The 20,697-nt window shown below is 34.8% G+C and overlaps 2 protein-coding genes, 2 long non-coding RNA genes and 1 pseudogene across 6 annotated transcripts in view; all 5 read left to right on the forward strand.

The window, feature by feature from the left end:
* The window catches only part of LOC109084421 (disks large homolog 1-like), a 113,455-nt gene extending 106,586 nt beyond the window's left edge, over nt 1–6,869 (forward strand). For all 3 annotated transcript variants that reach the window (XM_042758308.1, XM_042758306.1, XM_042758307.1), the window contains 7 exons: nt 1,786–1,827; nt 3,342–3,392; nt 3,493–3,594; nt 3,673–3,845; nt 4,005–4,114; nt 4,225–4,316; nt 5,167–6,869. In XM_042758308.1, the coding sequence (XP_042614242.1) occupies nt 1,786–1,827; nt 3,342–3,392; nt 3,493–3,594; nt 3,673–3,845; nt 4,005–4,114; nt 4,225–4,316; nt 5,167–5,270 (674 nt within the window). In that variant the 3' untranslated portion in view covers nt 5,271–6,869. The remainder of the gene's footprint in view (nt 1–1,785; nt 1,828–3,341; nt 3,393–3,492; nt 3,595–3,672; nt 3,846–4,004; nt 4,115–4,224; nt 4,317–5,166) is intronic.
* LOC122145319 lies at nt 731–1,625 on the forward strand. Its single transcript, XR_006160267.1, has 2 exons — nt 731–1,332; nt 1,364–1,625. It is a non-coding gene; the product is annotated as an uncharacterized LOC122145319 (long non-coding RNA).
* Nucleotides 6,870–7,692: 823 nt separating the features above from the next.
* LOC109084423 (melanotransferrin-like) lies at nt 7,693–15,806 on the forward strand. Its single transcript, XM_042758305.1, has 16 exons — nt 7,693–7,965; nt 8,147–8,301; nt 8,993–9,092; nt 9,377–9,562; nt 9,656–9,806; nt 9,925–9,992; nt 10,375–10,559; nt 10,696–10,858; nt 10,987–11,138; nt 11,687–11,783; nt 12,190–12,384; nt 12,606–12,759; nt 12,876–12,943; nt 13,752–13,939; nt 14,020–14,212; nt 14,484–15,806. The coding sequence occupies exons 1-16, from the start codon at nt 7,917–7,919 to the stop codon at nt 14,540–14,542; spliced, it is 2,163 nt and encodes a 720-aa protein (XP_042614239.1). The 5' UTR covers nt 7,693–7,916; the 3' UTR covers nt 14,543–15,806.
* Nucleotides 15,807–16,795: 989 nt separating this feature from the next.
* Nucleotides 16,796–18,105, forward strand: LOC109066094 (annotated as a pseudogene).
* A 36-nt stretch (nt 18,106–18,141) lies between these two features.
* On the forward strand, nt 18,142–18,841 carry LOC122134655. The gene is made up of 3 exons (XR_006160268.1): nt 18,142–18,275; nt 18,394–18,641; nt 18,734–18,841. It is a non-coding gene; the product is annotated as an uncharacterized LOC122134655 (long non-coding RNA).
* Nucleotides 18,842–20,697: the final 1,856 nt, after the last annotated feature.

Raw genomic sequence — 20,697 nt, forward strand, 5'->3', positions numbered from 1 at the left:
TGTTAGAATTATCATATGCTCACCAATACTGTATTTATTTGTTCGAAAATACAGTAAAAACAACAATATCATGATATATTTTCACAACTTAAAATACTTATTTTCTATTTTAATATATTTTAACATGTAATTTATTTCTGCGATGGCAAAGCTGAATTTCAGCAGCCATTACTCCAATCTTCAGTGTCACATGATCTTTTTGTAAAATATTTTAATAATATTTAACTGCTTAATGTTTTTGTGGAAACGGTGATACATTTTTTTTTTTTTTTTTTGGATGTATAGAGTTCAAATAAACATAATTTATTTGACATAAAAATATTTTTCCAACATAAATGTCTTTACTGTTAGTTTTGATCAGTTTAAAGGGGTCATGAACTGAGAAATCTAAATTCCCTCAATATTTAGACATGTACTGTAAGAGCTCATTGTGCTATTAAAATATCCAAAGTTTCATAACTGAAAACTTTCTTGTTAGTCTAAAAACTTCTTGTATTGAAGCCAATCTGCCAAAACGACAGATTGTGGAATGTGCCACTTTATGATGTAATAGTGTGGCTAAACACCACCTCCACAGAAGAAGATCAACACCTGCTTCTACATCACTGCCTGTTTAGCCCCGCCCACCGATTCACCATGTATTGTAAATAACAAGAGAGACAAACACAGGTCTACACAGAAACCAAACGATAAACTTTATTTGATGAACTTTATTTTTAATGAAGTTTGTTCACTTCATTTTACTGCGGATTGGTTAACAAACAAGGCACAATTCCGTGCAGGATTTTAAGAAAGATTGAAACTAAAAGATGATGCTGTGTCGACTATATTGGTTCTGACAGTAATGTCGCACCACACAAATATGAGTTACTGTTTTTATGATGTGGCCACTATTGCTTTATCTGTTATTACAGATAATTTGATATGTACTGAGTATGCTTTTTTTTTTTTTTTTTTAACCTAAATCAAGGCAACCTCCATCTATGAAGGATGTAGGCTGTCAAACAAACACAACTGTTAGCCAATCATAGCAGTGGGCGTTTACTTCAGAGTACAATCCGCCACACCTTTTCAAACAGAGCGTTCCGACAAGGGGGGTCAAAACAGGACAGAAAATAGCCTGTTACTTCTAAATTATGATGTTTTTTGATGTAAAAGACTTGATAACATTCTAAGTGGACCTCAGAGAACAGTACAAAATAAAAAACAAAGGCAGTTCATGACCGCTTTAATGTATTCTTGCTAAATAAAAGTATTCCTTTCTTTTAAAAAATAAAATAACCCCAAACTATTGAAAGTTAGAGTGGAAACAGACACAACAGAACATGAGGGGTTAAGATCAGCATGGCTGACGTGAAAGAAGGTTATTTACAATCTTCCATAATCCCTAAATGTTTAGTATATGTGTCTTCTCTTAGGCTTCTACATTGAGACACTTTTAGGTGGTGGAGTGGAGCCCCTCTGTCCATCAATGTTCACTACACCATGATGATTAGATGTTTATTTTTGACTTCTAAAATGGTCTTTATGATACGTTTGTTATGGCAAAAAGTTTTGTGGGGCAGTCGTGGCCTAGTGGTTAGAGAGTCTGACTTGTATGATATGATAAATTTATGATAAATTGATAAATTGAACAAAATGAAATGAGCTTCAAAGCCTCAAATTTCCTGCACAATTCTTAACACTGCCATCTGCTGGTTACTGCTCTTAGTGTTGTGTCTGACATATTCCTGCAAAGCTTGTTTTTATGTCTGTAGTGTTTATTTTCCTTTTTTATGGTTTCAGAGCATGTAACTTCTAATGCCAGCGATAGTGAAAGTAGTTACCGTAAGTTTGCGTTCCCCTTTATTTCCTTTCATCATGTTGTTATTGAATTCAACTCTTTAAACCTCATGAGTTTGAGTGTTTAATTCCCTTTTTTCCCTCAGCTTTCCTTTGTGGTATATGCACACACATAATTGAAAGATGTTTACTATTCAAGACCAACATCAGAGTCAAGATTTTACACAAAAACAATTGAATGTAATATTTCAAATAAAGAAATATTTTGATCTTAAAAACAGGTTGTTTAAAAATGCAGGAGCAAAAGCTAAGATAAGGACAATGCTCTATTGATTTAACCGACAGAAGCTCACTTTACTCTACTGTGCTTTATAGTGCATAAGCTATCTATATGATTTGCCCTTCATGGCAGTTTCTGGTGATAAAACAGGTGCTGGTTATCTGTGCACCTTGCTTAGTGATCATGCTAGGGACACAGCATATTATGGCCTGGAATATTCCCTTCAAATAAGATGTCACAGTCATTTGAACAGCCTTTGTCTTTCAGTAGTTTTGTAACTGGCCTGTCATTCACATCAAGTGGTCTGAAAAACCTCTTGAACTTTGTTAATGCTACATGGCTCTCAAATCTATCTCATCTGAACAGTGAGTGAAAATTAGAGACTGCTGTTCAAAACTAAAGCAAAAGAAATACATTTGAACACTCGACATCACATTTCAGTTGCATTTCAGTCTCACAACTCTCTCGCAGTCTTTTAACCTGTTTAATAATTTATACACGCCTGTTTAAAAGTTTGGGTTTGGTAAGATTTTTACATTTGGATTTTATATTTTATTTTATTTTGTATTTGTATTTATTTTTATCAATGCTTTTGATCAAAGCATAAATACAGTAAAACCTGTGAAATATTATTACAATTTAATTGTTTTTCAAATATATATTTAGATACATTTTAAAACGTAATTTATTTCTGTGATGGCAAAGCTGAATTTTCAGCAGCCATTACTCCAGTCTTCAGCGTCACATGAATCTTCATAAATCATTCTGATATGCTGATTTGGTACTCAAGAAACCTTCTTTTTTTTTTTAATCAATGTTGCAAACAGTTAAAAAAAAAAGTCTTTTTTTTTTTCTTCTCAGGATTCTTTACTGTTACTTTTGATTAATGTGTACTTGCTGAATAAAAGTATTTCTTTAGAAAAAAAAAAATCTTACTGACCCCAAACATTTGAACAGTAGCGTACATTATGAATAATTAGTTAATGTATGTCCTTTAGCTGTTAGATAGCATGCTAAGGTCCTCTCGGAGAAGTTGCTGTATGAGGGTATCTAAGACATATCTAAGATGATAAAAATAGTTCCACTTTTGAAAAAGTATCTCTGAATTCTAGTAGATGCTTCACAAAATCCTCTGATTAAAAGTTCATGCAAGTTCAAACTGTTTGTAACTCTGAAGAGTGTTTTACTAACTTTAGTTGAGTCTATACATGCATGTTGGGTTAAATAACTTAACTCAGTACATGAGGATTTTTGAACTCAGCATTTCTGTCTCTACTAGGTGGACAGGAAGAGTATGTCCTCTCATACGAGACAGTCATGCAACATGAAGGTGAGTGTATTTCAGTAAGGCTTTCTTTTTATTGTGGTGCATTGGTCAATTGCCAGTGTGTAATACTGATTGATTGTAAGGTTATTATTGTGGTTTACAGTGAGTTATGCTCGTCCAGTGATTGTCCTTGGTCCCATGAAAGACCGGATCAATGATGATCTAATCTCTGAGTTTCCGGACAAGTTTGGATCATGTGTTCCCCGTGAGTACATGATCACGGTTTTATCATTTCGTCTGCAGTATTTCATTGTTTTAATGGTCATTACTGTACTTTGACCAGACACAACTAGACCAAAGCGAGACTACGAGGTTGATGGCAGAGACTACCATTTTGTTAATTCACGAGAACAAATGGAAAAAGATATTCAGGATCACAAGTTCATCGAAGCTGGCCAATATAACAACCACCTCTACGGGACAAGCGTGCAGTCAGTACGAGAGGTTGCAGAAAAGGTGAACGAGTTCGACTTGTTAAGAAGTAATAAAGGAACTTATGGCAGTAATAAAAAAAGATTTTTGTGTGTGTGTGAGTGACATGCTGACCTTCAGATTTGCATTGCACAGCATTTTTCTCATTTCTCACAAGACAATCTGTTTTTCATTGTTCTTTAAGGCAAGCACTGCATCCTGGATGTCTCAGGCAATGCCATCAAACGACTCCAGTTAGCACAGCTCTACACCATTGCGGTGTTTGTGAAACCCAAATCAGTGGAGAATATTTTGTATGTTATTTTTACTATTTTATCAGAGGCTCATCAAACACAATAAATGCTAAAGCTTGATTATTTTTGACTGATTGGCACTAATAATATGTCTTCGGTGTCCTTCACAGAGAGATGAATAAGAGATTGACGGAGGAGCAAGCCAGGAAGACTTATGACAGAGCCATGAAACTGGAGCAGGAATTCCTAGAGCACTTCACCGGTGAGAACAATAGAGTAAACTTACCCACATCCCAATCAGCTGTGACCTTTCTGCGTAGTCATTTTCACGTATACCTGTCCTGGAACGAAGCCATACTCTGCATTTAAAATATTCTGACACACGCAAACAATTTTTTTTAATTTTTTTTTTTGCTGTTCAAAAACCCAAAAAACCGTAAGCCTGAGCAACGATTGCCTGGAGTCTTACTATATTATGTTATATGTGTATTTTCAGAATAAATAAATGTTAAATATTCCAAAACAGTACATTATAAGAGGAAGCAGTTGGGACAGACCTTTGAAAACAGACCCATTGCAAATGAACTTTAGTTTCTTTGTATTAGTGCTCACACTTGAGTTTTATATTGCTTTAACAATATAAACATAAAATGTAGCAACAATAGCTTAATTCACACATATTTCGCAATATGTATTGACCAACAAAAAGTGCTGCTTGGTTTGAAAGTGACTTCTGTATGAGGTGTGCTTCATACATCACTACATTAATGACTATAGGCAATGAACATTTTTTGCAGTGAAATTTCTCCAAAATGTTGCTGAACCGCAGGACAACCAAAATGTAACCATTTTTTTTGTGCGTGTTTATGATACAATAGTTATTCCATATAAAAGTATTCCAGGGTGCTGTTAGCAACAATTTGTATTTACATTTAATATTTGTAGGATTTTCTTAAATAATACCAAATATTACCAAGTGAAACTAAATACCAGTGGCAAATCATTGTAGGCCACCTGTATCCAATCCCAACTTTCCTTGGAGCTTTTATATTTTTCCATTGAACAAAGAGATATATGAAACTCATTGATTGGTGATCTTATCTTTCCTTCAGCCATTGTAGAAGGGGACACATTAGAAGAGATCTACAACCAGGTTAAGCAGATCATCGAGGAGCAGTCTGGGCCGTTCATCTGGGTACCAGTCAAAGAGAAATAGTGAGATGACTGGAGACAAACCAAGGTTTTTTTTTTTTTTTTTTTTATACTAACCTGGCCTGCTGCTTGCATTGGCTTTCTGACCACTGAGTATAGGAAATACATTTTCTTTGGATGGGCTTGGGGTCATAGTGGTCTTACGGCCACCTCTCTCTCTCTCACTCTCATGCCTCTCTTTGAAACTGCTGTCTAGAACTCGCATCCCAATCTCCGCATTTCATCCTCCGGTGGGAGGAGGCATGCCTGACCAGCGACTTACTGGACAGATTATACGGTACAGATTCCTTAATGTTTAAGGGAGGTGACTTTCTCGAAGGAAAACCAATGAGATAATGCATTATATACATTTTGGTTTGTTCTTTTTCCCATATATGATCAGAAATGAATGCTTTCATGTCTGTCTCTGAAAAGACATAAAGCACCACTTTGCACGTTTTTGCATTAAGAGCATGTTTTGGATTAATCTTTTTCAGTTAACATATGTTCTTACGTTTTTGTCAGACAGATTTGAGCTACGTGAACTGCATATTACTATTGTTTTCTCTCAGTTATCTTGTAAAATCAAGCAGCCCACTAATTTTAAGCAGCTGATCTGTTTTGTCACAAGTGCACAAAGAGGACAAAAACATTTGGCACAAAGGTTCTTCTTTTTATATTAAATGTCTATTTGTCTTAACAATCTGTGTAAATTTTAATCAAGGTGCATATGGGAGTAGCTTTTAGTCGAGGTGAAAAAGAACAGCTTACAATTATCTTTCAAATCCAGGTGATGCAAATAAAAGAGTATAAATTGTAATGTATATTCAACCCTCAATATACTGCCTATTTTGTTACAAAAAAAACTCTATATTGAGCTTTAATTGAACTCTACACCTATGGGAATTATTTTCTTTATAATGTCAATCATACACCCATATGAATATGCTTGTATGTATATAAAAATAAATATAAATAGATCTATAAATATATATTTTCCTTTACTTTACCACCATCACTTTTGTTGTTAATGGTTTGTTTTATGCAAAAAACACAGACACACAGGACACATGGACTGAATGGTGGTGTTCCAATTGCATCTGCTCAAACAATATGAAATAAAACTCAAGTTGGCAGTCTGTAGTCTTCAGCTTTCTCTCCTATATAGTTATGCCATATTTACTTTTCATGTGACGTGCATGATTTCTAAAAGCAATAGTCTTTGATGCATTAAATATAAGCGAGAAGCGGAGGAGAGGGCTTCTCTTCTGTTTTCACCTGGGATTGTGAAAATGTCAGAGTTAGCATGAACTGTAAACGTTAGAGGCTAGGAGATTCTTGCCTCCATGTACAGTATGTGAACTTGTTGACTGGCCATAGCTGAAGAGAGATTTGCTTTGCCACTCTCTAACACAAGCCTTTAACTCTCCACCAGAGGGCGCACCGACAGCGTCCCCTTTTCATTCTTAAGTTACTCGGAGATGATTGTTTTCTAAAAGATTGCTTCTAACTTGTCATCATGGCTTTCTAACACATTTTTGACTGGATTATGTACATCATCTGCCAACTTGATTCATTCCATTTGTCAAAAAGGAGAACAGCTAATAAAAACTTTTTTCTCATACACAGTGTCTTTGTGTAACTTTTTTCATAAGGAGTAAGGTAATTTATTTTTAGTTTGACAAAAGCATTAGAGATTTTTTTTTTTTTTGGTCCATACAGTGTACATTAAGTCATTGCAGGTTGATTACCATTCTTCAAAATTCTTCAGAATATCTTCTTTTGTGTTCCACACACTTTTCCATCACACCAGGGGTTGGTTGCATAAACTGCTTAGACTAGTCTTAAAAAGTTAGTCATCTAAGTTGTTTTCTTCTAGACAGGTCATACTGTTTAAAGTCAGTTTTAATCCGAAAAGTGAGACTGATTATCTCTTGGCTAACTGCTAGTTGGTCAAATTAGTTTTTAAGACACAATCTTATAGTGTCTATGTTTATGCAACTGTCCCCAGAAGAGCTGGAGAAAATACTGCCACCATAAAGTGTGCTGTGTTATTGTATAATTGTGCTGTTTGTCTTTGTTAAACATGTTTGCATCCTGTTGTAAAACAACATTAAATCAGTCATAATTCATTTTGGCCATAACATCTCTAGGTAGGAGCTAAATAGGTGTTTGTGTAATGGTGTGACACTTTCTTATGACAGTAAAATTATCATTACAACGGATACAATAAAGTCGTAAATTCAAAGTCTGTGATGAATTTTAATAGTCTACTTAGTCAAGAAGTGTCTGTCTCTATGGTTTTATTAATATAGCCTGCATAGTTGCTCGTTTGATTGTCATTTGCCCCTTTTTCAAGGTTAAAAGTTATTTTACCTGGGTCTGTGTGACACTGTCCTTGATTCAGAGACTTTTTTTTATTCCCTTATGGAAAAGGTGGAGTTTCCAAGAATGAAAGACCCCTCTGTGTGCACCTTGGACCTCCGCCTGTCTCTTGGACGTGTCAGTACTCATGTCTGGTCACATAATTGTCTATAAGACCTGAATTCGACTGCACTTATCTTTTATGATTAAGATACAATTTAACATCTAGGGCTGAGTCGTGTTTTGGACTTCAGACTCAGATATAAAGCTATAGCAACACTAACATCTGCGCACTCTCGAGTCAGACATGGACACCTGGGCTTTTCTAAGCATTCTGCTAGCGGTGACGCATTATGGTAAGACACATTTTAAGTTAATATGAAGGGGGAAACGTGGTTTCTATCGTTGTGTTTAATTATTATAGCTGTACGAAATGTATGTTTTCATGTAAACAACAGTATGAATCTGAGACTCTTTTGGAGATATAGGTGGAAGGCTAAAAATAATGGTGGTAATATTATAAATAACTTCGTCCAGTGTCAGGGCAGAGTATGATAAGATGGTGCACTATTTCTCCTGCGGAGGAGTCCAAATGTAAAGCAATGGCTCAGGCTTTCACCAGTGCTGCCATTCGACCACCGCTACAGTGCGTCCGCGCCTCATCTAAAGACGAATGCGCTCAAAAACTAACCGTAAGTCTCTGTCTGTCTGTCTCTGTCTGTCTGTAAAAGTAAGGCTCCCATAATGTGTGCAACGAATGTTCCTAACAACAACAACAAAGTAAAAAAAAAAAAAAAAAGTTTTTGAAACCTTTAAAAAACATTTAAAATCTATCTTATCTATCATCTACTATATATATATATATATATATATATATATATATATATGTATGTGTGTGTGTGTGACGCAAATGTGCAATTGACAGTCCATTTCAAATAGTGTTTATTTTTATTGTTTATTTATTTATTTTTTTAATTTATTTGTTTTGAGAAAATCATTGTTAAGAATTTTGTCTTGCTTAAACATCACTTTTATAGAACAAAAATATATGTAACTTTATCTGGAGAAAAAAAAACGTTGTTTACATATTTATAATATTCACGTTGGAATTATTAACAAAATAAATTGTTTTTAATACATTTATGTTTAGGAGGGTTGTAGCATCACAGAAAACTCCAATGTTCAGATTAAAAAGCTTTTCCGTCACACAGAGAATATATCAAAAACAAACAATAAATGATAATGTGTCCCTGCTCAGCGCGCTTTGTCTTTTGTCCTTTTCTTTTTCTTTTTTTTTTTTTTTTTTTTTTTTGCGAAATACGCTGAAGTCATTTACTTCACGTAAAATGTTCAATAATTAAGTTGCAATATTGCTTTTGACAGAAAAAAGAAGTTGAAGCCTTTTCAGCTAGTGCTAAAGAAATATACGACATTGGCAAGCAAGCCAGGTTCAAAATTGCAGCTGGAGAATCTGGAGCAGATGGTATGTTCTTCTTTTGGAGCTGTATACCAGATTATGCAAGTTGAACCTCTGAACTCTGCCTTTGAAATGAAAAGCAGTGATTAAGGAAATAATTAAATGTCAAGAGCAACATTAGATTGATTATTAACAGATGATGGCTGTATCTGTATTTGATTACTTTATATAAAAAAAAAAATTATAATAAAAGTTCATTATAAGTACTGATGGACTTATGGACTACTGATGTTATGGACTATCCATTGTTTTATATGGCATTTTTTTTCTTCTTCTCTTAACGGGCACAGGGAAAGGAATAACATACTACGGTGTTGCTGTGGTTAAAAGGACAAATTCAGCCATCAACATCAACAATCTGAAGGGAAAGAAGTCTTGTCACACTGGCAAGCACCGCACAGCTGGCTGGAACGTCCCTCTGGGGTATTTGATTGACAGTGGAATGATGTCAGCCATGGCCTGCAACATCCCTCAAGGTGCTCCATTGCTCTTGGTGCAGCACATCTTGAATTGTCAGATTGTCTTTTTTAGATGAAAAAAGTATCTTGTGGCTTATCTTTGCTTTTTAGGGGTTGCTGACTTCTTTAACGCCAGCTGTATCCCGGGGGCTAAAGATGACCCTGCGTCCCTGTGTCAGCTGTGCGTGGGAGATAGAACAGGAAAATATAAGTGTGATGAAAGCATTGAAGAGCAGTATTATGCATATAATGGAGCATTCAGGTATCATATTTTTTTAAAAATTAAAATCATACTATACTGAAACATAACTGGTGCAGTTAGCTTGGATAATGAGAAATATTATCAGTGGGACACTTAACTGTTGTTTTGGACTTCAAAGGTGCTTGGTTGAGGATGCAGGTGATGTCGCCTTTGTGAAGCACACAACTGTAAGCGAGAATACTGATGGTAAATGTGCTACTCACCTGAATATAATAGTATAACATAAAGTATAATTAATCTTAATTAAAAAATAAACTTAATTAAAATGCTAAAAGAAATGCAGTATATTACCTTGGTAGCAGATTATCAGATTAATTTACAAATCAAAAATAATTCCTCAGTTTCTGTTAATATTATGGTTAGAGCTTCTTTGCACAGCAAGAGTATGTTTGTGATTCTAAGCAAATAAAATTAGAAAAAAAGAAAAGCACACATATGGGTTATAGTTCAGATATGCTAAGAAGTATATATAGTGATCATACAGGAAGTGTTTAAAGTGAAGTGGGATAAGTGATAGATTATCATCTGTGTATGAATTAATAATACATCTTTTAATTTGGTGTCTCAGGTCAGGGTGAATCCTGGGCTCAAGACTTGCATTCTGAGGACTATCAGCTCCTGTGTCGGGACGGCACCCGCAGTCCAGTCAGAGATTATGAGAAATGCCATCTGGCTCGAGTCCCATCGAGGGGGGTTGTTGTTCACACTGACATCAGCAGTTCAGTGGTTTACAACATGTTGCGTGAGGGACTGGTATGATACTGGAGGAGTTTGACTTTTTTAAAATTGTCATTTATTAGGATTATGTAATAGAGTAAATACAAATTGTACATTTTATTTCAGTGTGATGGTTTCATTTAAATGTGTTTGTGTGTGTGTTTCTCTTTAGCAAAAGTCTGGGTTCCCCATGTTCTCCTCAGCAGGCTTTGATGGAACAAACTTGTTGTTCAGTGACGCTTCAACCACATTTATCCAAGCTGGAAGCGAAAACTATATGGAATGGATGGGCCAATACTATCACATACTGAGAGCTGTGGACTGCTCAGAGTCAGGTGTGCATCTTTGCATCTTCATCAAACAATCAAAAATTTACATTTGAAATGCAGCAACACTATGCATGCTATTTTATTTCTTTATACTGTGCTCAAAATCTGTGTTTCTCTGTGATGGGTGTGTGTAGATGTTCCCTCTCAATTACGCTGGTGTGTCCTGTCTCATGGAGAGCAGCAAAAATGTGCAGACATGGCTGTGGCTTTCAAAAGCAAAAGTTTGATTCCTTATATTCAGTGTGTCTACGGTGCATCTGTGGAGGACTGTATGAAGAAAATACAAGTATGACAATCAAGAGATATTTAAATACCAAACTCTCTTATTCATACCTGTTCAAAACCAAAAACGATAACTATAATGAAAACTATATCATCCACACCAACGCATGATATTCTGTTTATTAAGCCTGCACTGCTGTTATGTCGTCTGTCAGTTTAAATGCACAAGTCCTTTCGATGGATACTGGCTGTCGATATTTTTATCATTCTTTATTTGAAAAAAAAAAAAAATAATAATAAAAAAACAATCAATCCAAAAGTGATTCCAACAATATCGTTCCTCTAAGCTTTTATACTGTAGTTGAGGTGTGGCCTCTGCTATTCTTTTAAATTCAGAATGATTTTTAAAACTATATCTTTATTGTTATCATTAGTTATTGTCCTTGATGTGAACAAGCCTTTACTAAAATCTGTAATACATCACAAAAGTCAAGTTCCGAGACTAAATATTCCATTCATTTTCACTATGGAGAAACAGATTGTATAAACTCAAGGCCACTGAAAAAGTGGGTGATCACTGTGATTTATTTGAATGAGACTCTTTTCCTCCAGAACAAGGAAGCTGATGCCATCACTCTTGATGGAGGTTACATCTACACAGCGGGGAAGAGTTTTGGTTTGATACCTGCTGTTGGGGAGAGCTACACAGGTTAGCGCCATACACTGTCCATGCACTTTGACTTAACCAATATGCTTCCATGCTTTTTATATAAAATGACTTGAATGTAGACATTTAAAAAGTGAAAGGACATTTTAGAAAAAAAGAAAGCATGACAAAAAGTTTAAAAAATGTCTAAAAATTATAGAATTTGAAAAAGAAGGCAGAAATATGATTAATGTATTAATTATTATACATTTTTTATATTATACATTAATAATTCATAATACATTTATGAAGTCACTTGAGTATAGTACAAAGTAAACATTCAAAATGTGCTCACTGGGTAACTGTTTTGTGTTTGGGAAAGATTTTCAGCAGTGCCTGATGAAACATCAGCTGTTTTATTCATAAATGATGATTCATTTTCACTAGCCACTGTGATTCTCTGTCTTAGGAGATGCTGACGGAAGTATTTATTATGCTGTGGCTGTGCTGAGGAAGAGCAACAGAGACATCAAGAGATTCAGTGACCTCAAGAGCAAGCGCTCCTGTCACACAGGTTATGGAAGGACTGCAGGCTGGAACATTCCTATGGGTCTGCTAATAGAAAAAGGCATCATCAGACCGCAGACATGCCAAGTGGCCCAAGGTAGTACACACATACTGTACCATTGGGGTCCTAAAATCTAAAACAATACTGAAAAGCTTTCAGCTTTTTACTCAAATTGTTATTTGTAATTTGAATCAGTTATCACAAATGTCCATTATTTCCCACAAAGAAAAAAGGTCACATACTGGAATGAAAGTAATATGTTGTTCTGCTATATAAATAGCAAAATCATTGTAATGAGAGTGTGATTCTGCCTTTAGCGGCTGGGGAGTTCTTTGAATCAGCTTGTGTACCTGGAGCCAATCAGAAAGGTTTCCCCAGTAACCTGTGTGAGCAGTGCATTGGAGACTCCAGTGGTCAGAACAAGTGTGAAAAAGGCAAGGACCTATATGATGGTTACGATGGAGCCTTCAGGTAATCCACTATACTGCACAATAGATCTGAAGGATTTGGTGCTAATTTGTGTTTTACCAATTGAGTATTTGCATAACAACTAAATATTTTAGCATGGTCCCTGTTTATATTTGCAGGTGCCTTGTTGAAGATCATGGTGATGTGGCCTTTGTCAAACATTCCACTGTATTCCAGAACACAGATGGTAAAAAGTTCTCTGTTGCTTTAAGTAATTAAAAAAATAAAATAAAAAAAATAATAAAAATAAAAAATACAATTCAGTTCAGTCATGATGTCAATTTATAAGCCAATCCAGAGGGGTAATTTACCATGGATTCTTTAATAATAATTCTTTAATAAGTCTTTATGCTACTGCTACTACTACTACTACTTATAATAATACATTTTATTTTTTATAGCACCTTTTATTTAAAAACATTTATACCTCACAGATCAGAATATAAAAAATAAAAAAACACACACCAGAAAGTAAATAAATAAAAACCTAGCTATAAAATAAGACAATAGAAAAGTACAAATGCACAGAATTATAAAAGAAGAAATATGTTAATAGTTTGTAATAAAACTTAAATCTTGAATCCACAACAAGTAATAGCAGTAGTACTTATAATAATAATAATAATAATAATAATAATAATAATAATGACTATGAAACTGAATGTAATAATTAAAAGCTGAATTTAAAAGATCCCATTACGTGATCTTTAAAAAATGGTTGGAACTGGTCTGTAATTTATATTACTAATTTTTTGATTTATGAGTAAAATAAACAATACTTGTGAGAGAAAACTAAGAAAAAATGAAAACTACTATTCAAAAAACTCAAAAGAAATTCCAGAGAAAACCCATGGCTTGAAAATGCTCATTCTTTTCTGGGTTTGGACTATAAACTGAAAAGTTCACTTATGCATTTTACATACAGCAAGCAGACCATTACTTTTTGTGTGTAAAAGTCTCTAGTAGTTCTCTCATGTCAGAATTGTTATTTCCAGGAAACAATACAGATTTTTGGGCGGTACACCTGGATTCCCGTGAATTTCAGCTGCTTTGTTCTCAGGACTCTCGTGCTGAAGTCACTCAGTACACTAAGTGCAACCTGGCCCGTGTCCCTTCTCACGCGGTCATGATAAGACCCGATACCAACCACCACGTCATCTTTGGCCTCCTGGACAAAGCCCAGGTTGGTAAATCCAAATGTCATTTTTCAGGGTCATTTAAAAATGGACTTGTTTTTATGACTTTTTACTTTGCATCTTTCAGAATTTCTTTGGAGTTAATGCTGCCTCAGGCTTCAAGATGTTTGACTCCAAACCCTATGAGGGATCCGACCTGATTTTCAAGGACTCAACTATCACTTTAATTGGTGTGGGAGGGAGGAAGAGTTATGAGGAGTGGCTTGGCCAGAGCTACCTGGATGCTGTAATAGCCCTGGAGTGTTCAGCTTCATCAACAGGTACTGAACTGGCAATCTGCATGTACGCCTGTATATAAATGTGTGTCTTCTCATGTCTCTTTCACTCTCTTTATTTCTATTGCTCTCTACAAGTCTCTTGTTTGTTAAAAAATAAATAATCAATTCTTTAAAAAATAAAAATCAATAAATAAAATGACTACAAACAAAAGAAAAATAAATAAAAAGGAAGAAATAATGATAGTAATGTTTCATTAAAGACATTCTTTTAAAGAATTAAGAAGTAAGTCTTTTCACTGTGTTTCTCTTACAGTGTTTTCCTCATCCTCACTATTACTGATGTCTATTATGAGCTCCCTGTTGGCTTTGTAGCAGGTCTGCCAGCCACAGCAGGGGTCCCGGTCACTTCATCCCATCTTGACTCTGACCTTCATACCCATGCTGATAAATTTAGATGATTCAAGTTCAAATCAAACTGCTAAATCTAAAGCTACAAAATGTTTAAGCAATAGCAATGCCTTTTATCTGTGATTGTAATAGCACATAGTACGTGTCTAGTACGGCTGATAAGATTACTAAGTGGGTCTAGGAAAATTGTCTTAAAATAGGAATTGCAAAGAGCTGGCCAAAGTCTTTCTTTAAACCAAGTTTAAACCAAAGCTGGTTTACTTTTATGACCATTTGTATTATTTCTACTCTGAAATTGCTGAGGGCAATAGCCATATCAGTGCATATGCTTTGCCTGTTACATATTTATTGCACAATGTTTATTGCAGCTTTTAAAACCGACATTTTATTATGTTATGAACTACTTGAAGGCACATGCCATATCAGGGAATATGCTGTGTCTAGCATTTTTCTCTTTGCTGATTTTTTAACTATTATCATGCCGTTGAATGCAGCATGCACTGGAGTTGTACTACTGAAAGGTTCTTTTCCTCTTGTAACAAATTGTGCTCATGCATTTAAAATTCAAATATTTTTGGACCAATACAATAAGGTCATTGAAATGAAATAAGCTCTTGAATTGTGATAAACTCAGCAATGCTTTCATATCTTGGGAGAAATATATCATTCCAGTGCTTGTGCAGTCTCTTATGCTGCAACATTGTCCATAACAGACCTTTTGTTTCAGCATTTAGTTAGTGTTGTTGCAATGCAAGTGTTAAATTCCATTTACTAAGCAATGTTCTCAAACTGTATAGTAGCAAAGTGACAATTTGCTTTCCTTTCTTTGTGATAGAAACTTGTTATAAATTCCAAAAATGATACATACAGATCATGTGAGTGAGATGAAACTACACTGCAAGAAAAACAACTTATTTTTTTCCCCCTCAAAATTCAGAATCTTTTGTCTAAAACCCACAGTGGAGCAGATGATTTATACATTGTTAAACATAGTATCACTTCCTTGCTTTCTTGCTTTCTGATGTGTTTCTTTGAGAGATTTATTTTTATTTCTTCAGATACCATATCAGTGTATATGTGCTGACACATGAATGTCCCACATTAATACCTGCTTTGTCTTGAAATTTCTTGATGAAATGATTGAGATATAACTAATATTTAGTTGCCAGGCCAGTGCGTCTGCTCAAGTATTACAACAATTATCACTTATTTTAAATAAACAAGCATCTTAAAATTTGTTTTGTTGTTCATCACTGCTTTGCTGCAGCATAATGACTAAATGATTGGCAGGCAAATGATAAAACATTTTTATTATTTATTACTGACTGAAGAAGATTGTGTTTTTATTGGTCTGTTATTTGAAAATTGTCCAGATATCCAGTTTATTTAAGTCTTTGAGATGCTTAAGTCAAGTGCCCACATTATAATACTTATTTTATATATGTAATTTAACATATATTCAAGTGCAGTATGCATAAAGCTTGATCTATTCAAATACATGTTAAAAAGATTTGTTATTTATGTAGTAGTAATAATAATAATAATAATAATAATTAAATGACACATTTTTCTTAAATATAATATTTTTACTTTAATATATTAAACAAAAACGTTTTTAAAAGCTACATCTACCCTATTATTATCATGGTTATATTATGAGTGGTTATATCATGGAGTCTGACTACATTACAGCTTTTGTCTGTGTTCACTTATAAAGCAGCACCATCTGCTGATCATATTACCATACTGGATTCCACATTTGGCCTTAATGGGTCATTATGTGTATTGTACATCCATAAAGCTTCATAACACAGCATAAGAAGAGGGGAACGGTTGTAAAGTTAAAGAAAAAAAATATTTTTTTTCTTTCTTTTTTAATTTAATATCAAAACTATTGGGAGCTGAAGGTGTAAGTAATGTTTCTTATATGTATCTGTAAGGGTCAACAAATAATGAAAAGTTTCTGTTATATTGGAAAATGTTTATTTTAATATTTCTAAAATATAGTAGAAATATTTTAGTTGCTATTATAATTTGAATGCCACACGGTGAAAGCAACTTTCGTTCCTCGGGACTTCTATTTAAAAAAAAATGGAGGTCCCTAATTATAGTTATAGTTTACAGTCGTTTATTTCTCAACACCACAACCTCATTCATGTTTACAGAAGGTTTAGTATCATAATTTCGCATTCATATCTCGTTTCAAACGAGGAGCACATGTGGACTCCAGAGCAGGATTCAGACAGGAGAAAGAAGACTGTCCTGTCAGTATGGATTACTGAAAGCTGCTAGAAAGAGCGGGAAACTCAATCTATCGAGGCGAGGTCTAACTGAAGGTAAGAATAATAAGAAAAATTAAAAATATGTAATATAAAATATAATAATATGAAATATTTGTTTTCAAATCAAGTATAAAAGTATAATTTATAAAGTATTAAAAATCATTTTCTATGCAAAGCAAAACAAAAAACAACACAAAAGTTAATTTATTTAGAACCATGTTGTAACATTATAAATGTATTTACTGCCACTTTTGCTCAATTTAATGCATCCTTGTATAAGTATTAATTTATTTATTTCTTTGTTTATAATAAAAAACTTACTTATCCCAAACTTTTGCACGGTAGTATATGTCTATGAGAAATAATCAACTGCAGTATGATAATTTGTTAAATCGATGTTGCTGTGATGTCACGTGGAATATGTACTTTAGTATGTAGTTCTTTCCTAATCTTCCCCCTAAAAGGATCTCTCCAGCAATCATCTAATGGACATTCCAGAAGGCCTGGCAAACCTGTAAAATCTTGTGAAATTGAATTTGTCCTGCAACAAGCTCAAGAGTCTCCCTCCTGCCATCAGTGAAATGAAAAGTATGTTTTGACAGTAGCAGGTTTGATGAGAGTCATGTTTATTGGTTAACCCGTGAACTCATCTTTCTTTTGTTAACCCTCACAGACTCGAGAATGCTGGACTGTTCCCGGAATCAAACAGAGAGCATTCCTCCTGTCCTGACTCAGATGGAGTCCCTTGAACAGCTTTACATAAGACACAACAAGTTACGGTTTCTTCCCGAACTGCACTGCTGTAAAACACTCAAGGTAAAGCAAAATCACTAATGTGAAAAAATAAGTTGTGATTGTCTTAAGAAAAAGGCTAACACAAGGCTGTTTATATGCATTTAGGAACTCCATTGTGGGAACAACCAGATTGAGGTATTGGAGGCAGACCATTTAAAACACTTGAGTTTCTTGGAGCTCTGAGATAACAAAGTGAAGAACCTTCCAGAAGAAATAACCCTACTGCAAGGCCTGGAGCACCTGGATCTTACTGACAATAACATTATGTTTTTAAATTATGGACTACCATCTCTTTTTATAACTCTGTATATGTTCAACATATCTTCTGTTGTGCTTTGATGTGTTCCTTTTTGGCAAAACAGTCTGCCGTGTGGACTTGGCACATTACCCAAGCTAAAGTCTTTGATTTTGGAGGCCAATCCACTGAGGACAATCCGCAAGACCTCCTGACTGTGAGTGTTTAACATATCACAGCTATAAAAGGGCTTTTTTTCTGTCTTCATTTAGTATTCTCAGATACAGCACTGGAAAAGTCTGAAATGTATCAGAAAATCTTATAGTATCTGCTTTGCAGAAAGGCACTGGTGAACTCCTAAAATATCTCAGAAGTCGAAAACAAGGTATGTCTATAATTCTGTAATGATTTAGTACAGTATTAGTCATTATTATCAGTATGATACAGCCCCCACGTTTCTCTTTTGTAACATTGTTGTGGGTTTTATCATGTTTGAAATGTAGAACAACCAGATGGGAGCTTGAAAGAAGAGCCAAAAACAGCAACGACCCTCCCAAGCCAAGCTAAAATCAATGTGCATGCCATCAAAACACAGGACTATAGGTTAAAAAAAATCATCATAAGCAACTGTGAGAGCAGGATTTTGTGTCTTTAATGGTAAAGCCTTTTTAATTAGCGAGAAACAAGAGGGATCCATCCCAGATGAGGTGTTTGATGCAGCTGACGATAGTTGATGCAACATAAACTTCAGGTACACATATGGCCATTCCATCTCATTAGAAGCGTTTCTGATTTACTGAACACTTACAATGCTTACTTAAAATAATCTCTCATTTCCTGCAGAATTTTGGAGTTAAAGGACAACCTAGCAGACATTAATCTTGGGTTTAACAAGCTAACAACCATTCCAGTGGACTTTTCTAAGGTGAAACATCTACATTTAGATTTCAGGTAATCCTCAACTTCATTTATGTCCTTTTAAGGCTCTGATTTAAATATTTTATTCTGCTAATTCAGTAGTTCAGAGCTCTTTTTGCCACATCCTCTTAACATTTTACTGCTTTAGCTAGATGGCACAAAGAGGAAAAACTTCAATAATTATATAGTGGAGGGAAATTTAGCACAAAATAAAAAAACTCTTAAACTCTTTAAAATTTTAAATGACTGAGCTCTTATTTGAGATATTTTGTGCTCTGATAATTGTCACTTAAAAGCAGCATATTACTTTATGAATGACTTAATGAAGAACTCTGAGGTTACTTTAAAGTGATATATTCCCAGAATTTACCATAACAAAGTGCACTGAACTAATGCTTTTTATTTATGTTTATATTTTTTATTTTTTATAGAAACAATCTACTGATCTCACTGCCAGTGGAGTTGGAAGGCTTAACCAAGCTGCAAAGTGTTAGTATCTTTTAATAGGTAGTTTTACCAGTATCACCCCACCATGTTAAACAAGTAAATATATCAAATGGGTTTGACTAAATATAAATAATATCACTGTTTTGGTGTTTTTTGTGGTCTGAATAGTAATTTACATTTCTCTTTAGGTTCAAGTCATTCCCAGAAATGCTGTACCTCATCTCATCCCTTGAGACCATTTTAATCAAGGAATCAAGTTGGAGGCATTGATCCAGTCCAAATGAAGACCCTAAATAGGCTGTGTACTCTGGATCTGTCCAATAATGATATATTGCAAGTGCCACCAGAACTTGGCGACTGTACCAGTCTGAGGTAAGCGGATGTTTCCTTTTGATTCTAGCAAACTGTGGACTCCATATTTTACAGAGAACAAATGTGCTGTTCAACTGAAAATCTGTCTTTCAAGTGGAAAAAACTTTGGAAAACGGATTACTATTTACATAGTCTCGTGTAGCCAGACCTTCAAACTGAAGGCCGAAGGTCTGGAATTCATGGCAGCTTTCATTGGCCCTGAGGCCATTTCACCGACATATCAAACAACCAATCACTATTGATTTCGTTCAGCGTCATGTTTCGGGGCGTGGAAATCTCGCCACAATAACAGACCGGTGTATAAAACTCTCTGACATATTTGAAAGATTCTATGCCGTGAACTTTAAATATTTCACATACTTTTTAAACTCCAGTGTTTAGTTTTTCCTGATAAGCGCTCTTGGTCACAGTTGTAAACACAACGGCTTTCTTCTTTCGTGAGGGGGTTTGGCGCCACGGCATCTTTGTTTCCAGACAGAACGTTAAAGAACGTGACACACACGTCTCCCGTATATCCTGTAGAATTCAACCAATCCGATGACGACTTTGACACTCCTGAAGTGTTTCCACTTTTGTGTCCCATATGCATCAGACATTTAGCCAACGGTCCATGGGTGTGACGTCTAAGGCTGAGACTACTATTGACCTGACAAAGGTCTTTGCAGACTTGAGCCTGATAGTTTAGTATGATCTTATGTTTTATGTTATGTCTTTAGGACTCTAATGCTTGAAGGGAATCCTTTTCGTAATCCAAGAGCTGCCATCCTTAGTAAAGGAACTGATGCTGTCCTCGAGTATCTCCGAAGTCGTATTCCAACATAATCTTCACGTTTAATGTAACTTTAACCATTGTTGATTAATGTTCAATTCTTGTGCCATAACATTTTGATTATGTGCACTCGCTGACTGTATAAAAAAAAAAAAACAATAACTCATCTCCTGCCACTTGTTTTAATTCACCTTATCTGCCACTCTACCCTTAAAACTGAAATTGTAACGTAATTACAGAATTCTATAAACAAAACTTTGGCATGCTTTGTAATGAAGTTAAGAGAAAGGCAACTAAATGA

The sequence above is a fragment of the Cyprinus carpio genome, chromosome A6 (genome assembly GCF_018340385.1).
Source record: "Cyprinus carpio isolate SPL01 chromosome A6, ASM1834038v1, whole genome shotgun sequence".
Taxonomy (NCBI): domain Eukaryota; kingdom Metazoa; phylum Chordata; class Actinopteri; order Cypriniformes; family Cyprinidae; genus Cyprinus; species Cyprinus carpio.